At 39.1% G+C, this 19,770-nt stretch overlaps 1 protein-coding gene across 1 annotated transcript in view; it reads right to left on the bottom strand.

Moving 5' to 3' along the window:
• FLT1 (fms related receptor tyrosine kinase 1) overlaps positions 1–19,770 on the bottom strand; it is a 108,953-nt gene that overhangs the window by 73,148 nt on the left and 16,035 nt on the right. Inside the window, 5 exon segments of the mRNA XM_080560893.1 lie at positions 784–901; positions 2,764–2,938; positions 4,486–4,622; positions 4,710–4,872; positions 11,109–11,233. Of these exon segments, the coding sequence (XP_080417019.1) occupies positions 784–901; positions 2,764–2,938; positions 4,486–4,622; positions 4,710–4,872; positions 11,109–11,233 (718 nt within the window).

Here is a 19,770-nt window from a genome sequence, read left to right as displayed (position 1 = left end):
GAAAACTTACTGTTCATGTATGTATGGTCTGTTTTCTTAATCATTCTTGTCATAGACTTCTTGTTAAAGTGTAATGAATTGAACCAGAACTATTACTATTTAAAATTATATAAAAACAAACAAACAACAACAACACACACAAACACACACACAAAAAAAACACCACACCACCTTAAGATCATGAATAGATAACATTGTTTTCTAGAAAGGTGGTTGAGTTAATGCAAAAAAAATGCTTAAAAGATTTGTTAGCTCAGTATACTTGAGCCAAAGTGAAAATTCTGGTCACTAAAGCAGATCTAAAACCTACAGATCTCCATATAGTAAAGCAATCTTCCACTGGTTTTCTAGTAGTGCATGGTTGTATGAATAAACTCAGACAGTTATTTTAATAAAGACTTTCTTTTCTCTTTCTTTTTAAAAGACAAACTAATTTCTCATATTTGGGTCTGCATAAAGTTGGATGAAACAATTCAGAAAAGATTGGTAGAGGGATTTATCTGTAAAGTGTCCATTGATTTCAACAGGAGACATATCTAACATATTTGAGGGTCTGAACTTCAAAGTTTCCAGGCATCCTATTTCATACTTGCAAAATGAAGATAATGGTCTCTTAAATTTTTAAAACTCAGGCAGACCCTGAAAAGTTCAATAAAAATCAACAACTGTACTGTCCCCAGTTTGTTGCCATTTTAAGGGGTCTTAAATTGAATATTTGACCAACATATTAATTTTCATTTAAGTGTAGGTCTAGTGTGCATATGTGGAAATAACTTGTCCTACCATATAACCTCTGGAGAAGGAAATGCCTTCACTTTCATTGACAGACGATAGGACTTTCTTCCTGCTACAGCCTCCAGCACAGTTTTTCTTCGACGTTTCAAATTAATGAACATTTTATCTTAAAGAAATAAAAGAAAAAAAGTGTTCTCATGTTACTGATTTTCAGCCTGCAAAAAGAGTCACTCTTCTAAAGAGAACAGGAATTCAAATAAAAATGATCTTTAATAATTTTGGTGTTCCCACAAGATAACAGCAAGAATAAAACCCACCACAAACATACAAAAGTGAGATACAGTTCCCAGGCCATGAGTCTGCCTAAACAAGATACACCCTAGCCAAATTCACATTGTGCTTCAGTCAAAAAAAAAAAAAAAAAAAGCACAAGAAAGAGAAGGTGGTTTGTGGTATGTGGGAAGCTGAACTAAATGAGCAGGTGACCCCACCACCCCTGAAAGGCCGAGAATCAGTGGATGTTCCAAAAGAAAATATTTGGCTGGGGATGATTTAAGTGATCTTCAGAGAAACAGCAATGGAAAAGACAGAAACTTTCTGTATCATTGGTAAACAGCTGTTTCATCGAACAAACAAATCTTTATCACTTCATTGGAACAGTCTCAACCTGCTGGAATTCATTCTTCTCCAGTTGTACTGCCCAGTATTTCAAACTCTGACAAATCGATGGGTTTCACCAGAAGCAATAAAACCACAATATTTATAGAGTATATTGGAAATATTTTTTTTCTTCCCAAAATGCAATTAAACAAAACATTCAAAACATGAAAAAAGGTTTCAATGTCCTTTGACAGTACACATAGTACAACATTTACTCACATTATGAATTGTGTATAGATATTGTATATATATTAAGTGCAATATTTAGTTATATTAGTCATATTTGCAGCATACTTTGAAACTAACATGTGCAAGATAACTCAGTAGTTAAATTACACAAATTAGATTATACTTAAAGATACAACCCTGATTCTGCAAACCATTGTTCACACTGGCTCTGTCTAATGAGTATCCCATAGATGTGGCTGCTTATGTGAGTTTACAGGCTAGCTTCAACAGATCCAGCCTCTCTGACTTTAATTTTAATCTAAAACTCAGTTTTTGATAACTTCATGCTTATTTATTTCAGAACAAAAGAAGTGAATATAATGATTCATCCTATCTTCCCAGTGTCTTAGTCCAAGGGCTAAATAGAGAAAAAGTACTTGAAATACTCTCTGAGAATACCACCATCTGGTGCTTAGACCACAATTACAGATGAGAGAGAAAAAGTAGACCACCTGAACTGTGGAACAAATCAATATTCTGCCCATGAATTGTCTGTCATCAAGGAGCCACCAACCGTTTGACTATTAATACCAACAATGCTCCGAATATTCTACATAATCATAATTGTAACAGGATGCCACAAAGATGGTAGCTTCTCATGGAGTCCCAGTGCACAGAAGTCCTAATTCACATAAGCTTGAAACAGCACAGGGAATTTCCAGATCTCACAGGAAGCCTGGGCAGACCACAGAGAACTCATTCAAAGCTCCCACTGTAAAACCACATTGATGAGCTGCAGTGTTATGCTTGTTTCGGTTTTGTGAATGGTTTACCAGCAATCTTTTCCATGTAGAGCTAGCTTATCTGTTTGGTTTTTTTTTTTTTTTTTCTTTTGCTTCATAGGGAGCAGTGGATAGGTATTGTAGAAGAGGAACTGGAACAGACAGAACTGAGGATGGAATCATCGCAGGACTTAGCAAACAAGGGTGATCAAACTGAACATTAATGTGTCTATTGCTAAACAGGCAAAACAGTCATGGAAGAAAAGGTACACGTTCTTTCTTTCTTGTCTCCCTCCATTTTCTATCTTTGATGATCATGCTAGAAATTCGTTTCCACTTTGTGTCAAGATATAGATATCATGTGACTGAACTTGGTAAATGAGCACTCAGTATTCTACAAATTCAAGGTATTTCTTACCGTAAACGAGGACTGTTGTGTTAACTGATTTGATTGAGGGCCCACTCTTCACGTGACAGGCATACTGGCCTTTATCAATATCACGCACTTTGTCAACAACTAGAATACTGTAAAAAATATTGGCTTCTGTATTCTTCTGGTCAATGCGTTGTGTTATGGAGCCTCTCTTCTTTGTCTATAAAAGCAAAAATGAACGAGAAAGAGCTTAATCAAATTTTTATGAATATTATGATTTTCATTTTACTGTTCTGCCACCAAACCTCCAAAATATATATCCAGATCCCTTTGCACATGACAAACCTGAAAAAAAACTAATATTTCCAAAGAGTCAAAAATAAGATAGAGAAGTAACTTTATCTGGCAATTCATTCCTATCTCCATTCAAGTTGTAGAAGTATCCAAACTCGTTCTTTCCAGAGGAAGGCAACCAATTCTGCATGACCTACTATAGCAACATGCCAAGCTCCCCTCTGCTCCTGGTACAGCATTGTTCATAAAAGTCCTTGGAGCCAGCACATGAAGGGCAGCACACAGTTTGTTGCCTTGGTTCAGCTTCCATAGGCAGAAGATGTATAGAAGACGAGGGCATTAACATCAAAAGGGGAGAATTCTGGAAACGCTATGGACGGAAAAGTGACTAGATTTGGCAAAGGAGTAGCAGGGTGGAACTGAAGATAATGTGAGCCTGAGGAGTTATTTCCTGCAACTCCCCCTCAGCCTTTGGCCTCAAAGTTTATTTAACCCAGGACATTGTTGTTGTCTTACAAACACTGAGCACCCTTCAGTTACCATTCAAATAAAACCCAAGCAGAATTTCACAAGTGTGGTGCTCAGCTAGGGCTTGGTAACGTAACAGTGACCAAACGTAAGATATTTGGAGTGTTTCTTGTTGCTAGGTTGTTTACTTCTGCAATGAAAAAATGCCAAGGAAAATGGCTACAGTATGCAAGAAACGATTGCATTAATCTTCCTTATATAATGTAATCATAATTTCAGCTTGTGATTAGACACAATGAGTGACATAATAAATGATCTTGACTTGAATCACCAGCATAAATCAAACTGACATGAAAGGAATGGGAGTTGTAAACCTTAAACTAATGTCAAATTTCTTATCAGCTTTACACGGGCTCCCTGGCAGATATTTTGTAAGCGACAAATATTTATGAGGATGCTCCCAATGTTGGGGGAGGAGAAGCACATTCAAGATCATTCCTGTAGTTGTCAAAACAAGCGGATTGTTCATGTGACACTTAACAAATGAGATTTTGGCTAACTAAATCAAAATATCTTTTCTAAACATGCTTGAGTCGGGTGCCTGACTGTCTGCCAGTCTTTTAACTGAATGTGTTAAGAAAGACAGCCTCAACGAAAACTTTTTTGTCACGAGAGATCCCCTGCCTGGGACTAGGTGATAAATTTCTGTCATTTCCCCAGGTCAAAAAGAAGCTCCCAGGGATGAAATTTTTCCAGCGCTCGCTCGTGGTTATGCAATATAGCAGAGTGCATTGTGTAAACTTGTTTACTTATTCAATTAAGCACCAGAAGAAAAGAAAAAAAAAAAACAAAAACCACAACTTAAAAGCCATGTCAGCAAGGTTCACAATGGTGGAATGAGAAACACAGCAAGCATTTTGAGGCAGAATTCCTCACGGGATGCTAGATGCAACGCGATCAATGGGAACCCTCACCCAGTTTCTTCCTTTTATCCCTGGCACTCACCTGTCCAGGGTAAGTCCATGTCATCTGCACACGGGTGTTCCAGGCTGCTGTAACGGTGCAGTTAATTGCCAGGCTGTCTCCTTTCAGCAACTTGACGAGGCGAGGGGTGCTCAACTGAACATCAAAAATTGTGTTGGCTGCATGTCACAGAGAGAAGGAAATGTGAGTAACATCACCAGGGCAGAGGGCTTTCTGAAAGATTTGGAGTGGAGAAGGCTACTTACTTTCTCGGTGCGTTAGGTACTTCGTGCTATACTTGTGCCCAGCAATGGTTGTCTCACAGCTCAGGAGCCCTATGAATCTGTAGGTTGCCTTGGGTATTCTGAAACCTTTCGTGCTGTCCCAGATTATCGTCTTGCCATCAGGAATTAGGGCTTCTCCGGGAATCTGGAAGTGGAAAACACACATCATAAAAACAACTTATCCTCATGCCACACTCTAATCAAAACAGCCTCATAAAAAGGAGTGAAAAAAAAAACTTGAAAAAATGCCAATCAAAGTAGAAAGGATGACATTTAATTATGCAGATTTTTCAAGTCACGTTTTCACCACAAAATAGAGGAAAAACATGGGTGAAGAATGTGAATGTTTTATTTGTTTCCAAGATTTCATTATTTATAACAGGATGTAATTTATGACACAATAGATTGACACTATCATTAGCCTCAGTGCTTGGGCTGCTATTCTGTTGGCTCCCAGTTGGCAGCTAAAATGCTCATCTTAGAGAACCTTTGCAATTAAACGTCCCGGTGTTACCACAGAGATACAAATACACTTTTTTCAATGGAGGTGACAAATGGACTTGATATGCTGTCATTTGGTGGCTTTAACAAATTCCTGCCAGGATTCAAGCTGAGGCTTCTCATGTTTATGTTGTCTAAAGGACTAGATTGTTAAAAAAAAAAAAGTGAAGCACATGGATGCTTATTCCAGAGCTGACAGATCACAGAGCACGCGTCTCTAAGTCATTACATACAACATAAAGCACAAATTTTAAATCCGCAAGGCTACCTTGGGCACTTTTATTGAGAACTACAGATCATACTGAATGAGGAAAGTCATATCGACTACAGATTTTGAAAGGATGCCTTGAAACAAAGTATGTCAAATTTCCAGAGGAAAAGAATTCATCACATTTTAAAAAATTGGCACTTCTAGGTCCCTCAGAAGTTGAGAACCCAATAAGTCATTAGTGCACAACGATCAGATGTTTTATAAACTTGTGACCTGAAATCTAAAATTTTTTTTCAGACTAAAGTTTTGCCATGTGGGATCAAGTGTCCGCTTTGTCAGCAGGACAAGTGATATTTTATGTTGGCATCCTTTGAGTTTTAAGCCCCACTTTATAAAAAATAAAAGAAAATAATTTTTTAAAAAAATGAAAAACAAAGCATGACATAGGCATTGAGGCCCAGGCAACGCCTCTTTTATTTTACATCGATTCTCTTTTATCATTATTCAGCCTTATTGATAGAATAAATGCCACTGTTTGGATAACACAGAGATCAACCACCAGTACAAATCCTGGCTGCGACTCTACTTTTATAAATCCCACTATTATTTTGAAAAAAATATATATATTTTAAAGACACGTTATAGCAGAACTTGAGTGAATCAGTGCCCTAAGCAAAGAGCATTTCTATGTACTTCCATCCATGGGTCTACCTAAGCACCTCGCAGCCCATCACCTCTCTCCATGCTCCCAGCCTCACTGCACCCCTTTCATCTCCTCCTTACCCCTTTATTTGAGCAGAGGGCTGGTGTGCTGGCCAGCCCTCTCTCTTCCTACAGCCAAAGCCACTGCAGGTGGCTACCAGTGGCAGGGGGAGGTGCAGCTGCCTGGCACCTTCCTGCGTGGCTCAGCTTTTCTGAATGTGGCACCCTCTGTGCTGCCTGCTCAGCACACACTGCGAGCTGCCCTTGGGATCACCTCCTCTCATCTCACACCATTTCCTCTGACTGAAATGCAAGGTGAATCAAATGGACAACAATTACAGAGAGCGTGAAAGTGCTGCGGTAGAATTCCTCATCTTTATAACAGCTGATAAGATTTTATAATAAGCATGCAAATCACAAGCAAAACCCACTACGTTATAGCGTGCTGGCTATCATTCAATGATGTCTTGGACTCTAAGAGCTCTGTTGCCATTCCTGTCTCCAAATAAAACAAATATTCAAGCTTTGGTTTAACTAGTTCATAGTTATGCTTTCAAGAGCTTCAGCTGCATTTATCCTCTGCTGCTTTGTTAGAAACTAAACTGCTTCATAACATACTCCTTTATAGGTTTTCATATATAACAAGAAAAAAAAGAGTTAAGTTAGAGTGTCAGAGCCTAAACTGAAGTCACCCAGGGAATAAATTAACTCCACATTAATAAGTTAATTGATGGGTTACCAAATTTGTATTAGTCTTGCTTGAGGAAAGGAAAAGTAGTCAGAATACCCAGGAAGTGTCTGGATCTTGGAAATAAAGTGCTTATAAATATGGTCCTGATTTGCAACATAGAAAGCTGTCAGTTTTCTGCGTGTCCAGCAGGCTCACCTGCCCTGGAGGCAGACCCTTACCTGCACAGTTTACTTGCCTAACACCAAAAACCAGACAGAAGTACACCTGTGGCTTTGAGAATAAAAAGTTGCATGCACTCACGTGTAAAAGTGCAAATTGACACATTTCAGTTGCTGTAAGGAGAATTTTAGAAAACTGAAGTCCATACACTAGAAAAAGATCCTTATGGCATAGCTGTTCTCTGGCTAAGATACTGAAGATATAAAGGTACCAAACCAAGATTCTACAACAAGTCCATTTCAGGGGGCAGAAATGCCAGGATTTTGTCTCAGGGCAAAGGCTGGGTGCTCACCCTCATGGCCCTTCACAGCTCAACCCTTCCTCCTTATGTCTGCTTCTTACCCAGTTCTCCTCCATGCTGCTCTCTTCTGCCACCCCACTGTTTCATGTGACCTGTTTCCCACTCTTGGAGAAATGTTTAGGGCTTTATTCTACCCTAAGCAGAGACACCAGCTTGTAGGCCACCACCTAGTGATATGGCATCATCACTGTGACTATTACTGCATGGATGGTACAGGACGAGGATGACAGAACCACACAGTAATTGAGGTTGGAAGAGACCTCTGGAGGTCACCTGGTCCACGCCAATACCAAGGCAGGGCCAAGCAGCTCAGGGCCTTGTCAAATACTTGGGCATTCGGTCATCACAGACAGAAGCAGAAAATCCGTGAAGCAACTTTGTGCTGGAACAGCACCATCTCCATTGAAGCAGCAGAGGATAAAACCAGCTGAAATAATAGGTTACAGCAGATAGTGAGAGGCATTCAGAGAAGCAGTTTGTTGTGATGGCTGCAGTAAACTGGAATTTACTGTCTACATACTTATCTGCATGAGCCACGGCGCTGTGGCTCCCACAGCAGTGTTGAACTTTGTTTCTTTGAAACCTTCTTTGTTTCAAACTAGATTTCAGTTTCTCTTGGCACAGCCTGGGCCTCCTTCTTTGCTCAGCACTGGCCACTGAACCTTTTTGGTTCCAAGTGGCATTAACATAGTACTACCACAAGGTTTTGGGTCAAGACATAAGGTCAAGAGTACATAGTCATGTTTTGGTTCCCCACATCTCCAAAGACAGATCGTGTTGGAAAGAGCTAGCTGAAAGTATAGCAAAAACTGTACATTAGGCACTGGAATATTAGGCACTGGAACAGGCTGCCCAGAGAAACTGTGATGCCCCATCCCTGGAGGTGTTCAAGGCCAGGCTGGATGGGGCTTTGGGCAACCTGGTCTGGTGGGAGGTGTCCTTGCCCATGGCAGGGGTTTGGGACAGGGTGGGCTTTAAGGTCCCTTCCAACACAAACCATCCTGCGATTCTGTGATTCTATAATTAGAGTCTTGAATGCTTGCTTTTTCTTTCTTGTTTCCCTTTCCACCAGCTTGGGAAGGATGATGTGGCATTATTAAGAATTAGACTGTCCAGGTGTCTGGCTCTCAGCATCCTTGGGGTTCCTTTTTTATTATTATTTTTTAATCCTTTTATTTAATACTGAAACATATTTAGTTCTATTTCTATGAAGGGCATTGCTGATTTTATGACAGAGAATCCAAAAGGGGAGTGAACAGAGGAATCAAATCATTGTACCAAAGAAAGATTATTTTCTCTGTTTAGTAAGACAAGAGCAAACGAAGAACCAAGGGAAGTGCATACCTTAGTTGCAATAAATTTTATCATATTTTAGGGATCTTGAATGAGGCTGCCAGAATCATATTGATAGGGATGATGGTTTCAAAGGCTCTGGATATCTTTCTATTAAATATTATAGCAAAATAATTAATTGATTTTACAGGTCATCATATGGTGAGGAATAGAAAGGGCCACCAGCTGTTGCAGATATAGATTGTAATAGGACCTGAAGGCTGGATTTCTAACAGGAATGAAAAGTTTTATCCTCATTTCCTTCCGGACTTTTAAGACTTTTTAGATGTTGCATACGATTACAATGCTATACCATACAATTTGTAGAGATGTTCAGCCTGGAAGTTAGAACAGCACAGTATCTCAAAAGGGTTGAACAATGTAAAGATGCAGTTTTAGTAATAAAACCATGTGTAATGTTGAAAATGAATAATAAAACTTTCCCACACTAGTCCACTACTGCTAAGAACGTGCTTTTCACACGAACAAAACGCTGGAGGCAGTACTCACGTGACTTTACCAATGAGTTCTTTCAGAAGAGAGATATTACAAAAAATATTCCATATTCTAATGGCTCTAAAGCTGGGTCTTTCTTTCCAGCTCCAGGGGACTGCATTATGGGGACACTGACTTCTTCCTTTATTGCTAAATGGAAAACACAGAATAGCTTTTGCCAGCTCTACAGAAGCAGTATGCCTGCAGCTGGGAAACGCATTTAACACATCTCTTAATTGCTATGAGAGCAAAAACTTGATGGAATCTTCATACATGGGTGTCACAGATGATAAATAAAGTAAGGTATGATGTAATGCATTGTAGCTTACATACTTCAGGAAATTCTGGGATGAATTAGGGAACACATTTATTTTTCCTGGAATGCAAAACATGTAAGCAACCAATCCTTTCTTTCAAGACTTGGCTCCACCTCCTCTTTCTTCTTCCCAGATTACTACATCTGGTTTTGATGGTGTAAAGATGCATCATACACTGCAACCCCAAGCTAAAAGCAAGCCGATAATGAGAAAAGACAGTAGATATGCCTCAATCTCCTCCAAATAAGGAGAAAAGTTTGCTTTTACATTATTTCATAAGAGAGAACGCTGATGGGAATTTTCTCATTTAGGAATTGAACATGCTGAGATTTCAGATGCAACACTACAATGTCCAGATAGGCTCTTGCTTTACATCCTGCACCTTATAAAAAGCCAAGCCTCATTTACTTTTGATTCTATAGCCACAGAATCTTGTGCATCATCCATCTCTGATACAGTTCTTGCTAGAAAATTGTGTGTTTGTGTATATACATGCAGATACATTTCTTAGGTCAGATTACTTTCCTCTCTCTGCATTTAGCTTGCTTCCATGTGATTTAACAGCTGGGAACAGAGATATAATCAGTATCAATGTTAGCAAAACACAATGTTAACAAAGGCTGGGTAAAACTTTTAAACCCCCATGTCAAGTTCAAACACATGACCAAATCCATGGCTGGTGTAAATCTCTATGGTCAAAGAAGAATCAAAGTCTTTTATTGATCTGGATAAGCATTGCAAAATGATATTGTTTGGCAATTGCATGCTATTCTATAGAAAAAAAAAAATCTCTTCCTTATATCAAAGCTGAACATTTATGTTACTATGCACAGATTTCTGTTTGTTTCTGTTAGAAACAAAACATCACTGGCACCTCTGCCTAACTTTTAAGCCAAACAAAGCAACTTTAAAAGAGAAGCACCTCTCTGACTTGGCGCAAGGTACTTTACTGCATACATGAAGGTCAGTTAGCTCTCCAAGTAACTCTCAAGCAACTTAGGAAAGAAATGAAAACATGAAAAATGTTCCCAAAACATGAAAAATATCTAGATTTTCTGTAACTGCTCACACCATCTCAAACTCTGCACAAGTTGCCCTACAAAGAGAAGCCATCCCCTGTCTGATAAGTGCATTTGTATGGAAAAGTAGGCAGCAAAGTTGCTGAAGGGAGAGGTAACAGGCAAAGTCTTGAAGAAATGCCTTGTGCAGCCCCAGCACATCTCCAGCCTATTCCAGAGAACAGGGGGAGAGGAAAGGGGAGGAAGAGCAGGGGAAGAAGTGGGAGCAAATCTCTTCTCCTAACAAGAAATTCCCTCCTGGGTTTCAGAAAACTTTCTCTTGAGAAGTTAAACTTCAATAAAGATGAAACTTTAATGAAATGATATGTAAAGCTTAAATTTCTTTAGAAAATTCAAATCCAGTGTAAGACATGAAGCTTCCAAGGTTGAAATATTTTTAGACACACTGACACCTAGGAACCTCATTTAAAAACAACTAAATGGTTTAAATGTTCCAAAATCACCACAATAGCTGTAAACAAAACCAAACAAAAACAAAGAAGCAGCATCCATAATAGCAATAACACCTTCAGAGTATTCTCAGATCGCAGTACCTTTTTTAAAGTGACAGCAATGTTTGGTGCTGTGACTCTGCATGGAATGATCATCTCTCTTCCCACAGTCATGTGTATTATTTTAGGTATATCACTGTTCATCTCTACAAATGGATTGCCTGTATCTGCAGGAAAAGAAAAAGAAAAGGTTAATTTCTGAAATTTTGCAAGAGTGTGTGGGAATTGGAATGATGCATACAGCTTCACTGATCAAGCCTATTTATAATGAAAGCTAGACATCATCCTCAAATTATTCCTTTGTTTACTTTCATCTAAACAACTTCAGTAGAATACCAAAAGCAGGAGTTTGGTACCTCCTTTAAAATCCAGGGCAGTTCAAGTACCTTTTTCTCATTACAGCATCACCTCTACTGCTGGGAGATGTGGTTTTATTTTCAGGACATTTCAGGAGAAGTAGTTATGGGATATGAGCTGAAATTCTCTTATCAGGAAACCCTTACACAAGACATGTTCCTGCCTTCAACAAGGAAATCGATGGGAAAAAAATATATGTTGACTTCACCAGGAGAAGGACTCTACTATGATTATTCAGCCATATTTTCAACCACGTACTCTAAGAAAAGGGACTAGCAAGAGTTAACTATTCTTCTCCTTCCTACTATCACAATACCTATATGTCTCTTTTGTAAGTGACAAGGTAAATGAAAATGCCAGGAAAACATTCATTCTGTTCGACTCAATAACTAAAGCTTGGCAGAGTAATTTACCGTCCCTTGAACAATCTCTTTAACAAAGGGCATTGTCATAAATAGCTTGCGCTGGGAACAAGGAACATTGCTGCTGCTATTGTTTGAACCAGTTAACAAAGAGGGGCTCAAGCCACTGACTCAGGCTCCAAATCTTCTTTGCAGGTGTTGAGATCTGGAGGTTTGGTTTGACTCACAGTTCAGATAGGCTACCTCCAAATTCACATAAGGTCTGGCTTTTAACTCTTGAAAAAGTGGAACATTTAGATCTCAATTCCATGCTTATCTACAGCCCCAATGTTTTTTCAGGCAAATCCTATTATTTTCACTGAGTCAAAAATCTTACAAGTAACAATGGAAATCTTTCTTGGAAAAGAAAGAAGTAAAGCTAGCAAGAATTGACCCTTTACAAAACCTTAAATTGTAATGTTTTGCTAAAGTTCTGGTCCCAGAATTCTGCACGTTGACCTATGTTCACTCAAGTGGTTCTTTAAATACATTGCTTTCGTTTCTCCTTCAGAAGTATGATCTGCACTTCCCAGTGTCATAAAACTGTTCTGCCCTTAAGATCTTTTTTATTATATGCAAAAATATTTTTGTTTGAGACATAAAACAGGAAGAGAAGCAAATTCCACCCTAATTTATACTGGGGAGAATCCTAAGGACAAATATCTTAAATATACAAAAATGTACTAAAAAAGTGTTCCTAAAGAGGCTTAATGAATTTGTTACACAAATTTTCTGAAATGAAAGACTATCACAATGTTTTACTTAATAATAGGTGTTAAATGTCCACCGAGATCGCAAAAGGAACTTATGAGTAATAGAGGATGCGCATGTAATAAAAAATACCCTAAGGACTTGTTAGGCTAACATTTCCTTTGCCATATGATTCAAGGAAAGACCAAGAAAGAACCTGTTTGTAGCATGGCGAAAAGAACCTTTTTTGTTTTTCAGGGGCTGCAGCCGTGGAAGAGGTGACCTGCCCCTTAACATCACCAGACAAACGGATTTACAACTCCCCGAAGACTTGTTCGTCTTTGTCACAAAATTAAGAGCTCCTGCCCAAAACCAGCAAGCTTTGCAAAGTAGTTTCCTGTATTATAATCTCGAGATCATTACAAGTGCGAGGAAGAGCTGCTCTGGAGATTACCGGTGCTGTCTGCAGACAGAGTGTCACCACTGACTGATGCCAACAACGAGGCCACGGGGGCTGTGCAGCTCAGACCTTGCAGGATTCCTGTCCATCCGAAGGCAGGGACAGGAAACGAGCACAAAACACCACGCTTAGGCTTTTTTTTTTTTTCCTTCTTCTTCAATGGAAATTAGCATTTGCGCCTGGAGGAGTCAATGAAGTGCTGCATAAAAGTCGACAAAATGCCCCAGCTCCTCTTGGTAGGCTTCAAATCTCGGCGACAGCCTTCCTTGCTACGTTCCCTGCCATGGCATGCCAAGGCACCAGGACACCAAGGGCTGACTCCATGCCCCCATGATTCGCGTGCAGAGCTCCCATTGACATCACCGGGGACTTCCGCCACGGACCAGAGGGCAATTGATGGCCCCAAGTGCTCCAAATGTCTTCCTGCTTTTGATTAAAAGGAATACGCATCATGTTTCCTAGCACAGTTTTGTTTTCATAATGAGTGTGGAGGCTTTTCCTGATTCCCTTTGATTTTATTCTCCTTCTGCCTTAATGGCCTTACGTGGATATTTTCGGTGCTTCAAGACCAGGATCTGTTCAAGCTGAACCCACAGCAGCACCAGGGCAGGGTATGCCAACAAAGTGGAATCCTTCTGCCCCTCAAATAACAACACTCTTTGCTTCTTTTTTCCTCTTTCCCTCCCATCATAGCCATTGGCAGTGGCTGCTGCTACATTTCCTCCCAATTCCTTCCTGAGGGGAGGTAAATGCCAGCCTTCCTTGACCAGCTGGCTGGGAGAACATCTAGGATGACCTAACCTCCCACCCCAGCAGTCTCTGAGCCAGCTTCACACACATTTGTGTTCAGAAAGCTCTACCTATAAGAGGAACATGGTAGATTGACCAGTCTTGAAGACCACATCCAAGTCACACATTCAGTTTCATCAGGATTTGGAATACAAGACCTAAGTGAGCTGACCTTCCTTTTTTTGGTTTTGTTCATTTATTTGTTTTGTTTCAGAGCTGCTTGCAAGGGTAAGGAGGTGAAAGAGGGATTGCCAAAATGTTTGCGTATGCCAAAGGTTGCTTTAAAAGTCACTTTAGAATATTTTTAATTGTGCCTGGAATTAATGACTGTGTGCTGGTTTGACTGTGTTCCTTACAATATCTCTCACTTACAATCAACATGAAACCACAAAGAGAAGTCAAGAAATCAGAAAATCCGAAGGTCACTTGCTATATTGTTAAAGAACGTAAATAGCAGCTTTTTATTAAGCTGGTTGGCAGCCAGATACAAACTTGATAAGAGACTTAACACAAGCAATATTATGTCTGGTATCAGTAACCTGTCTAGGCTATTTATGGGTTTTGCACAAACAACTAATAAGCCAACACTGAAATGTCAGATTCAGAAAAGATGGGGAGCCTCATGCTTTTTTTCTGCACTCTTCAGCTACTGTTCTTGCCTTTTTTTTTTTATGACTTGAACTATGTAAGTCAGAGTACTTATACATCTGCAGGAAGAAACATATCTGCAGGGAAGTGTGAGCTTCTTGAAATCTCTGCAAATTTGTCCTAAAAAGCTCTTCCAAAATACCTATACTTACACGTGGCTCATCATTAACTTTTTTTTTTTTTCATGCTAAAAGAGCCCAAACAGTCTTTTCCCCCATGCATATGCACTAAAGTACAGACATGAACTTTGCTAAGCCTAATGGGCCAATTGCCAAATTCCCCTTCCCTTTCCAGGGATTCACCCTGACTAATTGCTGTTATCCTGGCTAAATTAATAGGCTTGTTCAAAAGTTACTCAAGGAGAGCTTTGCACACTGAGAGTGGATGTCACCTCACACATCTGAAACACATACATCCTTCTCTGAGCTATGTGGACAAACAGTGTAGATACTGGAGAGCACGGGTTTTCTGGCATGGGATTCATCTGACCTGGTTTAGACATCTGTTTGATGGTGAGATGAATCAAGCCCTAGGAAAGGCACCTATTCAACCTTTTCACACGTAGATGTCTATGTTCATTAAGAAATAAAATCCCATTTTGCATGCATGGAAGCACAACATCTTTCTGCAATAAGGGCTTTTCCACTCTTCCCTCTTCTTAGCCTGTAAAATAATACTCTCTGAATACAAATGATTTCTAAATCTTGAAGGAAAACAAGAGCTATAAATTAATAAATGCAGAATTCAGGCAAAAAAAAATAAAAAGGAGGGGAATACTTTATAACTGGAGCACATTCAGAGACAAAGCATTGCTAGCATAATTGTACAATGATTTCTAGGCAGGGTTTGTTTGTTTTCCTTTGAGGCTAGTTACACTATGCTATCATTGATGTAGGTCCATCACACATTTAAAAAGTGGTTAAAGCTCTTAAGAAAAAATACTTTAACCAGGAAATTCACAGTGCAGTAATTACTATGTTCAGAAAGTTATCTCTAGAAAGGCTAACAATCATTAGAAACACTTTTTTGGCTGTATCCCTCCTTCAGGATGGGTCATCTTGGAAATGTATTTCCATTACAGTGGCAGCTATAAGGCTTGGTGAGGAAACAGGAGGAAACAGGACCTCAGAGAGCTGAGTGTGCAGCCTTTGATGCTGCCAAAGCTTCCATGCATGCTCTGCCCAACACAGTGAAGTGCGATGTGAAGTCCATGTACATGCAATGACACTACTCGAAAGTACAGCAATTATAGGTGATTTACGTCAAAGGCTCTTAGAGGGCTCTGTTTTTTAACAGGAACCTCATTAGACACTAAAAGTGTGTCCACATACTTGATACAGCTGTAACATAGTTTAATTCCAACTAGTTTCCTTTTCATAATAGAAGTGCTATCATACCAATGACTTTGAGAGTGTAAGCCAAAAAAGCACTGCTCATAGGTTAGAACTGTGCCAAAAACAAAGGCAGGGAAAAGGCACAAGAGAAAGAGTTTCCTAGACCTTGTCAGGTTCATCTGTTGGTACATTACGTCTGAAGAAGAAGAAGAAAAAGGAAAAAGAAGAAAAAATTCTCCTTTACTGTTAGCTTTCCACATATTTTGTCTTCCTAGTGTTTTAATCAGATTTCTTTTGACTTTGAAGCTTCTTAGATCTTAGAGACCCTTTCAGGTAACTCTTTTAATGCCCTCCCTGTTCTGCAAAATGGTACCTTTGGTGTTTCAGGAGTCAGTCTATTCAAGCTAGACTTTAAATCTATGTCAGTTCAGGGGCTGGATACAGCTAGCTGTCAACAACTGGACCTCCCAAGGAGACATCATACTTCTAGCACTTGCTGGATACAACTCTAGAGTTTGAAAGTGCACTTGAATCCCCGGATGTTTTGGCATTTCAAAAGCTTACATTTTGAAGCATTCAGTGATGATAAAGCCCTTCATTTTGGGCTGTCATTTTGGAGAAATGACATTTAGAGACATTTTCTTTTTGGAGAAAAAAGTTACTTTTTTCTCTCTGTTAAGTACGGAAAGAGAACAGACAACTGACTTAGCACAGAGGTCTGTTTTTAAAACAGAATGTTTTAAATGGTGATCATTTGAAGTACCAGTAAATGTATCACTTTACAACGAAAAGTGTGTGGTCAGATGATATGCACCATGGGAGTGTGAGGAGAGACAAGGAGAAGGAGAACTGCGGCTAAGCAATGGGCTAATACCTAAAGTCAAGTACAACTTCATTTAGAGAAAAATTCTCTGCTGCAGAAGAACTAAAACATTGTTCTTGTATATTAATAGCTGAAAGCTATCTTCATCACAGGAAATAGCAATGTTTAAACTTGAATAAAAATTTGTTTAAATTCCCACAAAAATCTAAGCTTGCTATATTAATGTAATTGAACTTATTTGCTTTTCTCTGTTGTACCATGGGAACAGGTGATCAAAGGCAAAGGAAGAAAGAGATGAGAGTAGAGAATGAAGAGGCCTGCACATTCTTGAAGAAGAAAGAAAATGAATGAGCTCCAGCAACTGGAAAAGAGTGTCTTGGAGCTACCGGAACAAAGGCAGACAGAAAGAAAAGCCTTAGGACTGTCCCTAGGGAAGTCTGTGTAGGTTTCAAAATAGCCTGCTGATAATCTGGTGTTTCTTAAATGTCTTTATTCCATAATGATCTCTCTCCAAGCAGAAAATTCCCTCTGTCTTACTCCAATGTATGCAGTCACTATTCATTACAAATCTTTCCATTTAACTTCCAGGCTGCAATTGTGTAACAAAACAGTTCTGGGTCTGCGACAGTGGATAAATTGGCAAAGAGGCATATGCTTCATCTCAGATTTTTCCCATGGCTCATGGTGGAAGTCAGGACATCAGTTTTCTTAGAGCAAAGTCCAAGGCTCTTGAGAGAATTCACTTCCCTCGCTTGATGTCTCAATTCCTGAGCTGTGTGTGGTCAAGAGTTGCTGCAGGGCACACTGCACACTCACTCCCCTGTGCAACTCAGTAGTGACCTCTCCAGCTGAAAGAAGGGTGGTGTCAGGACTAGCTCCTGAGAGAAAAGTCACCAGCCTGCAAGTTCTTGAGCACCCAAACTCCACATTTCAGAAATGTTTTAAATCGTCCAGGGGACCTTGAAATTTGCAGTCTCCTTCTCATCATCTTGCATCTTATTTTTACCTGTAGAAGCTCATCTTCTACAATAGCATGCTCTCATTTCAAAACCAAAGGACTTACTGGGTTTATTAATTCTTTATTTATTTAATTAATTTTATCCAGTTCATTTTCAGTATCACTCTAATTACGGAAATGAATATCATTTTTGAAACAATAAGTGATGACTTCCTGTACAAACAATATCAGCTTTCCTGATTTGGATTCTGTGTTTGTAAATAGTAACTATTTGTTCTCATCTGCAGCATACTAAGACATGGGAAACAGGCACCTTGGTGATCCACATGCAGCTAATATGGGAAATGGACTGACACAACGTCCTGCTACAGGAAACAATACAAAACTGGGAGGGATTCAAATTTTACAAATGTTTATTTCCTAAGCACCCACAAATCCCTCTAAGATAAAACTAAACTCAAGAAAGTTAGTCTTGACAGAGCATTTTCTTTTCTCATTTTCACCCCACTCAAACCAGGTAATCAAATTCCTGTGTGTTCACAGAAACATTAACTTGTTTTAAGAGATTCCTTATGTATTTTCTTTCTGATCAGTGTAGCACTAGCATTGGAAAGTATGAGTTTCAGTACTCTGAATCTTGTTTCTTTTCAATCTACTCAACATTTCTTCCTGAAGTTGTAAAATTTTGAAGGACCAATACACCTTTCCTCATCTTGGGACAGAGTGACACTTTCAACTGTCCATATATGAGCAGCTACATCACAGCCTCCCTTGTCATCAGTAGATTACCATACTTTTATATGTCCTTAGTAGGACACAACATTTAACTGTTAAGAATTTGGCTTTCAGACAAAAAGATTGTCGAATTCTGAAAATTAAGAAGCTGAAGATGTCTAAGCTTAATACAGGATTATCCCTTTTTGGCAAGTAAAGTAGAATGAAAAACACAGTCTAAGCCTATTTCAACACCAACATCAACATTTAATAACTGTCCTTGAAAAATCAACATAACTAAAGCACTCAGGCACTTTACCTTATCTTTAACTGATTTGGGGGAAGGTAGGGGTTGACCAAAAACTATTCTCTAATGACTTGCTTCTTTTCTGACATGTGAATTAGGCAGATTAGCCGATTCACATTTATCTGATTAAGGCTATCTGTCAGGTGCAAAGAAGACACGTACAGCTCAGGAAACAGTGAAGAGTTAGGAGGACTGATTGTGTTTTACATTTGCAATAATTCAGGATCCAGAAAAATTAGCACTTCAAATGGGAAAGAGACCAAGGGAACATGAAGGAATCTCATATAATATATCCTACAGAAGGTTTAGCAGAGAGGTTCTCGGCCAAGGTCACTATCATCCTTGCTCTTCTCGTGTGGTGAACAGAGAGGACTGTGGGTAGATCTCAGCTAAAGATGTGGTCCAAGATGATAGGTTCAAGAAGGTCCCAGGATGGGAAATTCAAAAAAAGTCATCCAAGCACATTGTAATTTTTCCTAGGCAGTGGTGAATGTTGATTGCTAAGTTAATAACCTGCTACTTTCATCACGCTTCCTTGGATGCACCAGTAGTTGGATATCCAGAGGATTACAGGTAAATAGCTGGGTGAGGAAAATACTCTGTGGCGTATTCCAGATGAAGCAAAGCTGGATGAACAGCATGAATTGTTCAATAATTCTCAGTAAGGCAACACAAATAATGGGTGAGCTATCTTATTTTCTGTCACCACAGTGAAAGGTCCACTTCATTCTGTTTTTCCATAGCACCAGTCCCACTCTTTGTGTCACAGAATGAAAACAAAGGCTAATTCACTCTGATGAGAACTCGTTAGAAGCAGCAGACACATCATTTGGAAAAGTTCCAGTTGCACATTCTCTCTAACACAGGCTTCCAAAATCTGTGAATCCTGATACCTCACAGTAACCTATTAACTTTCTGCTGTAAAAATCAAGAAAAGCTATAATACAAAATTGAATGAAAAACCTAAAGGGTTTATAATTTCTCCCTTTATTATTGTTTCTATTGAGCTGTTTTGAGAAGAATCTGATTGATATCCTGGAAGAAAACAGGATCAGAAAGTAATTTCTGTTATAGCCTAACTGACCTAATTCCAGCATTTCCCATATATTGCACAATACTTGTTTGCTGAACACAATTCTGTATTTGGATTGAATCCAATTATTCTAGATTTTTACAATTGGTGTAACATGAACTGCAGAGTACTTTTATGAATGTGACTTGCA

This window comes from Anser brachyrhynchus (assembly GCF_964034855.1).
Source record: "Anser brachyrhynchus genome assembly, chromosome: 1".
NCBI classification, from domain to species: domain Eukaryota; kingdom Metazoa; phylum Chordata; class Aves; order Anseriformes; family Anatidae; genus Anser; species Anser brachyrhynchus.
Note: the sequence above shows the minus strand (reverse complement) of the source record. Positions and strands in the feature narration are given on the sequence as shown.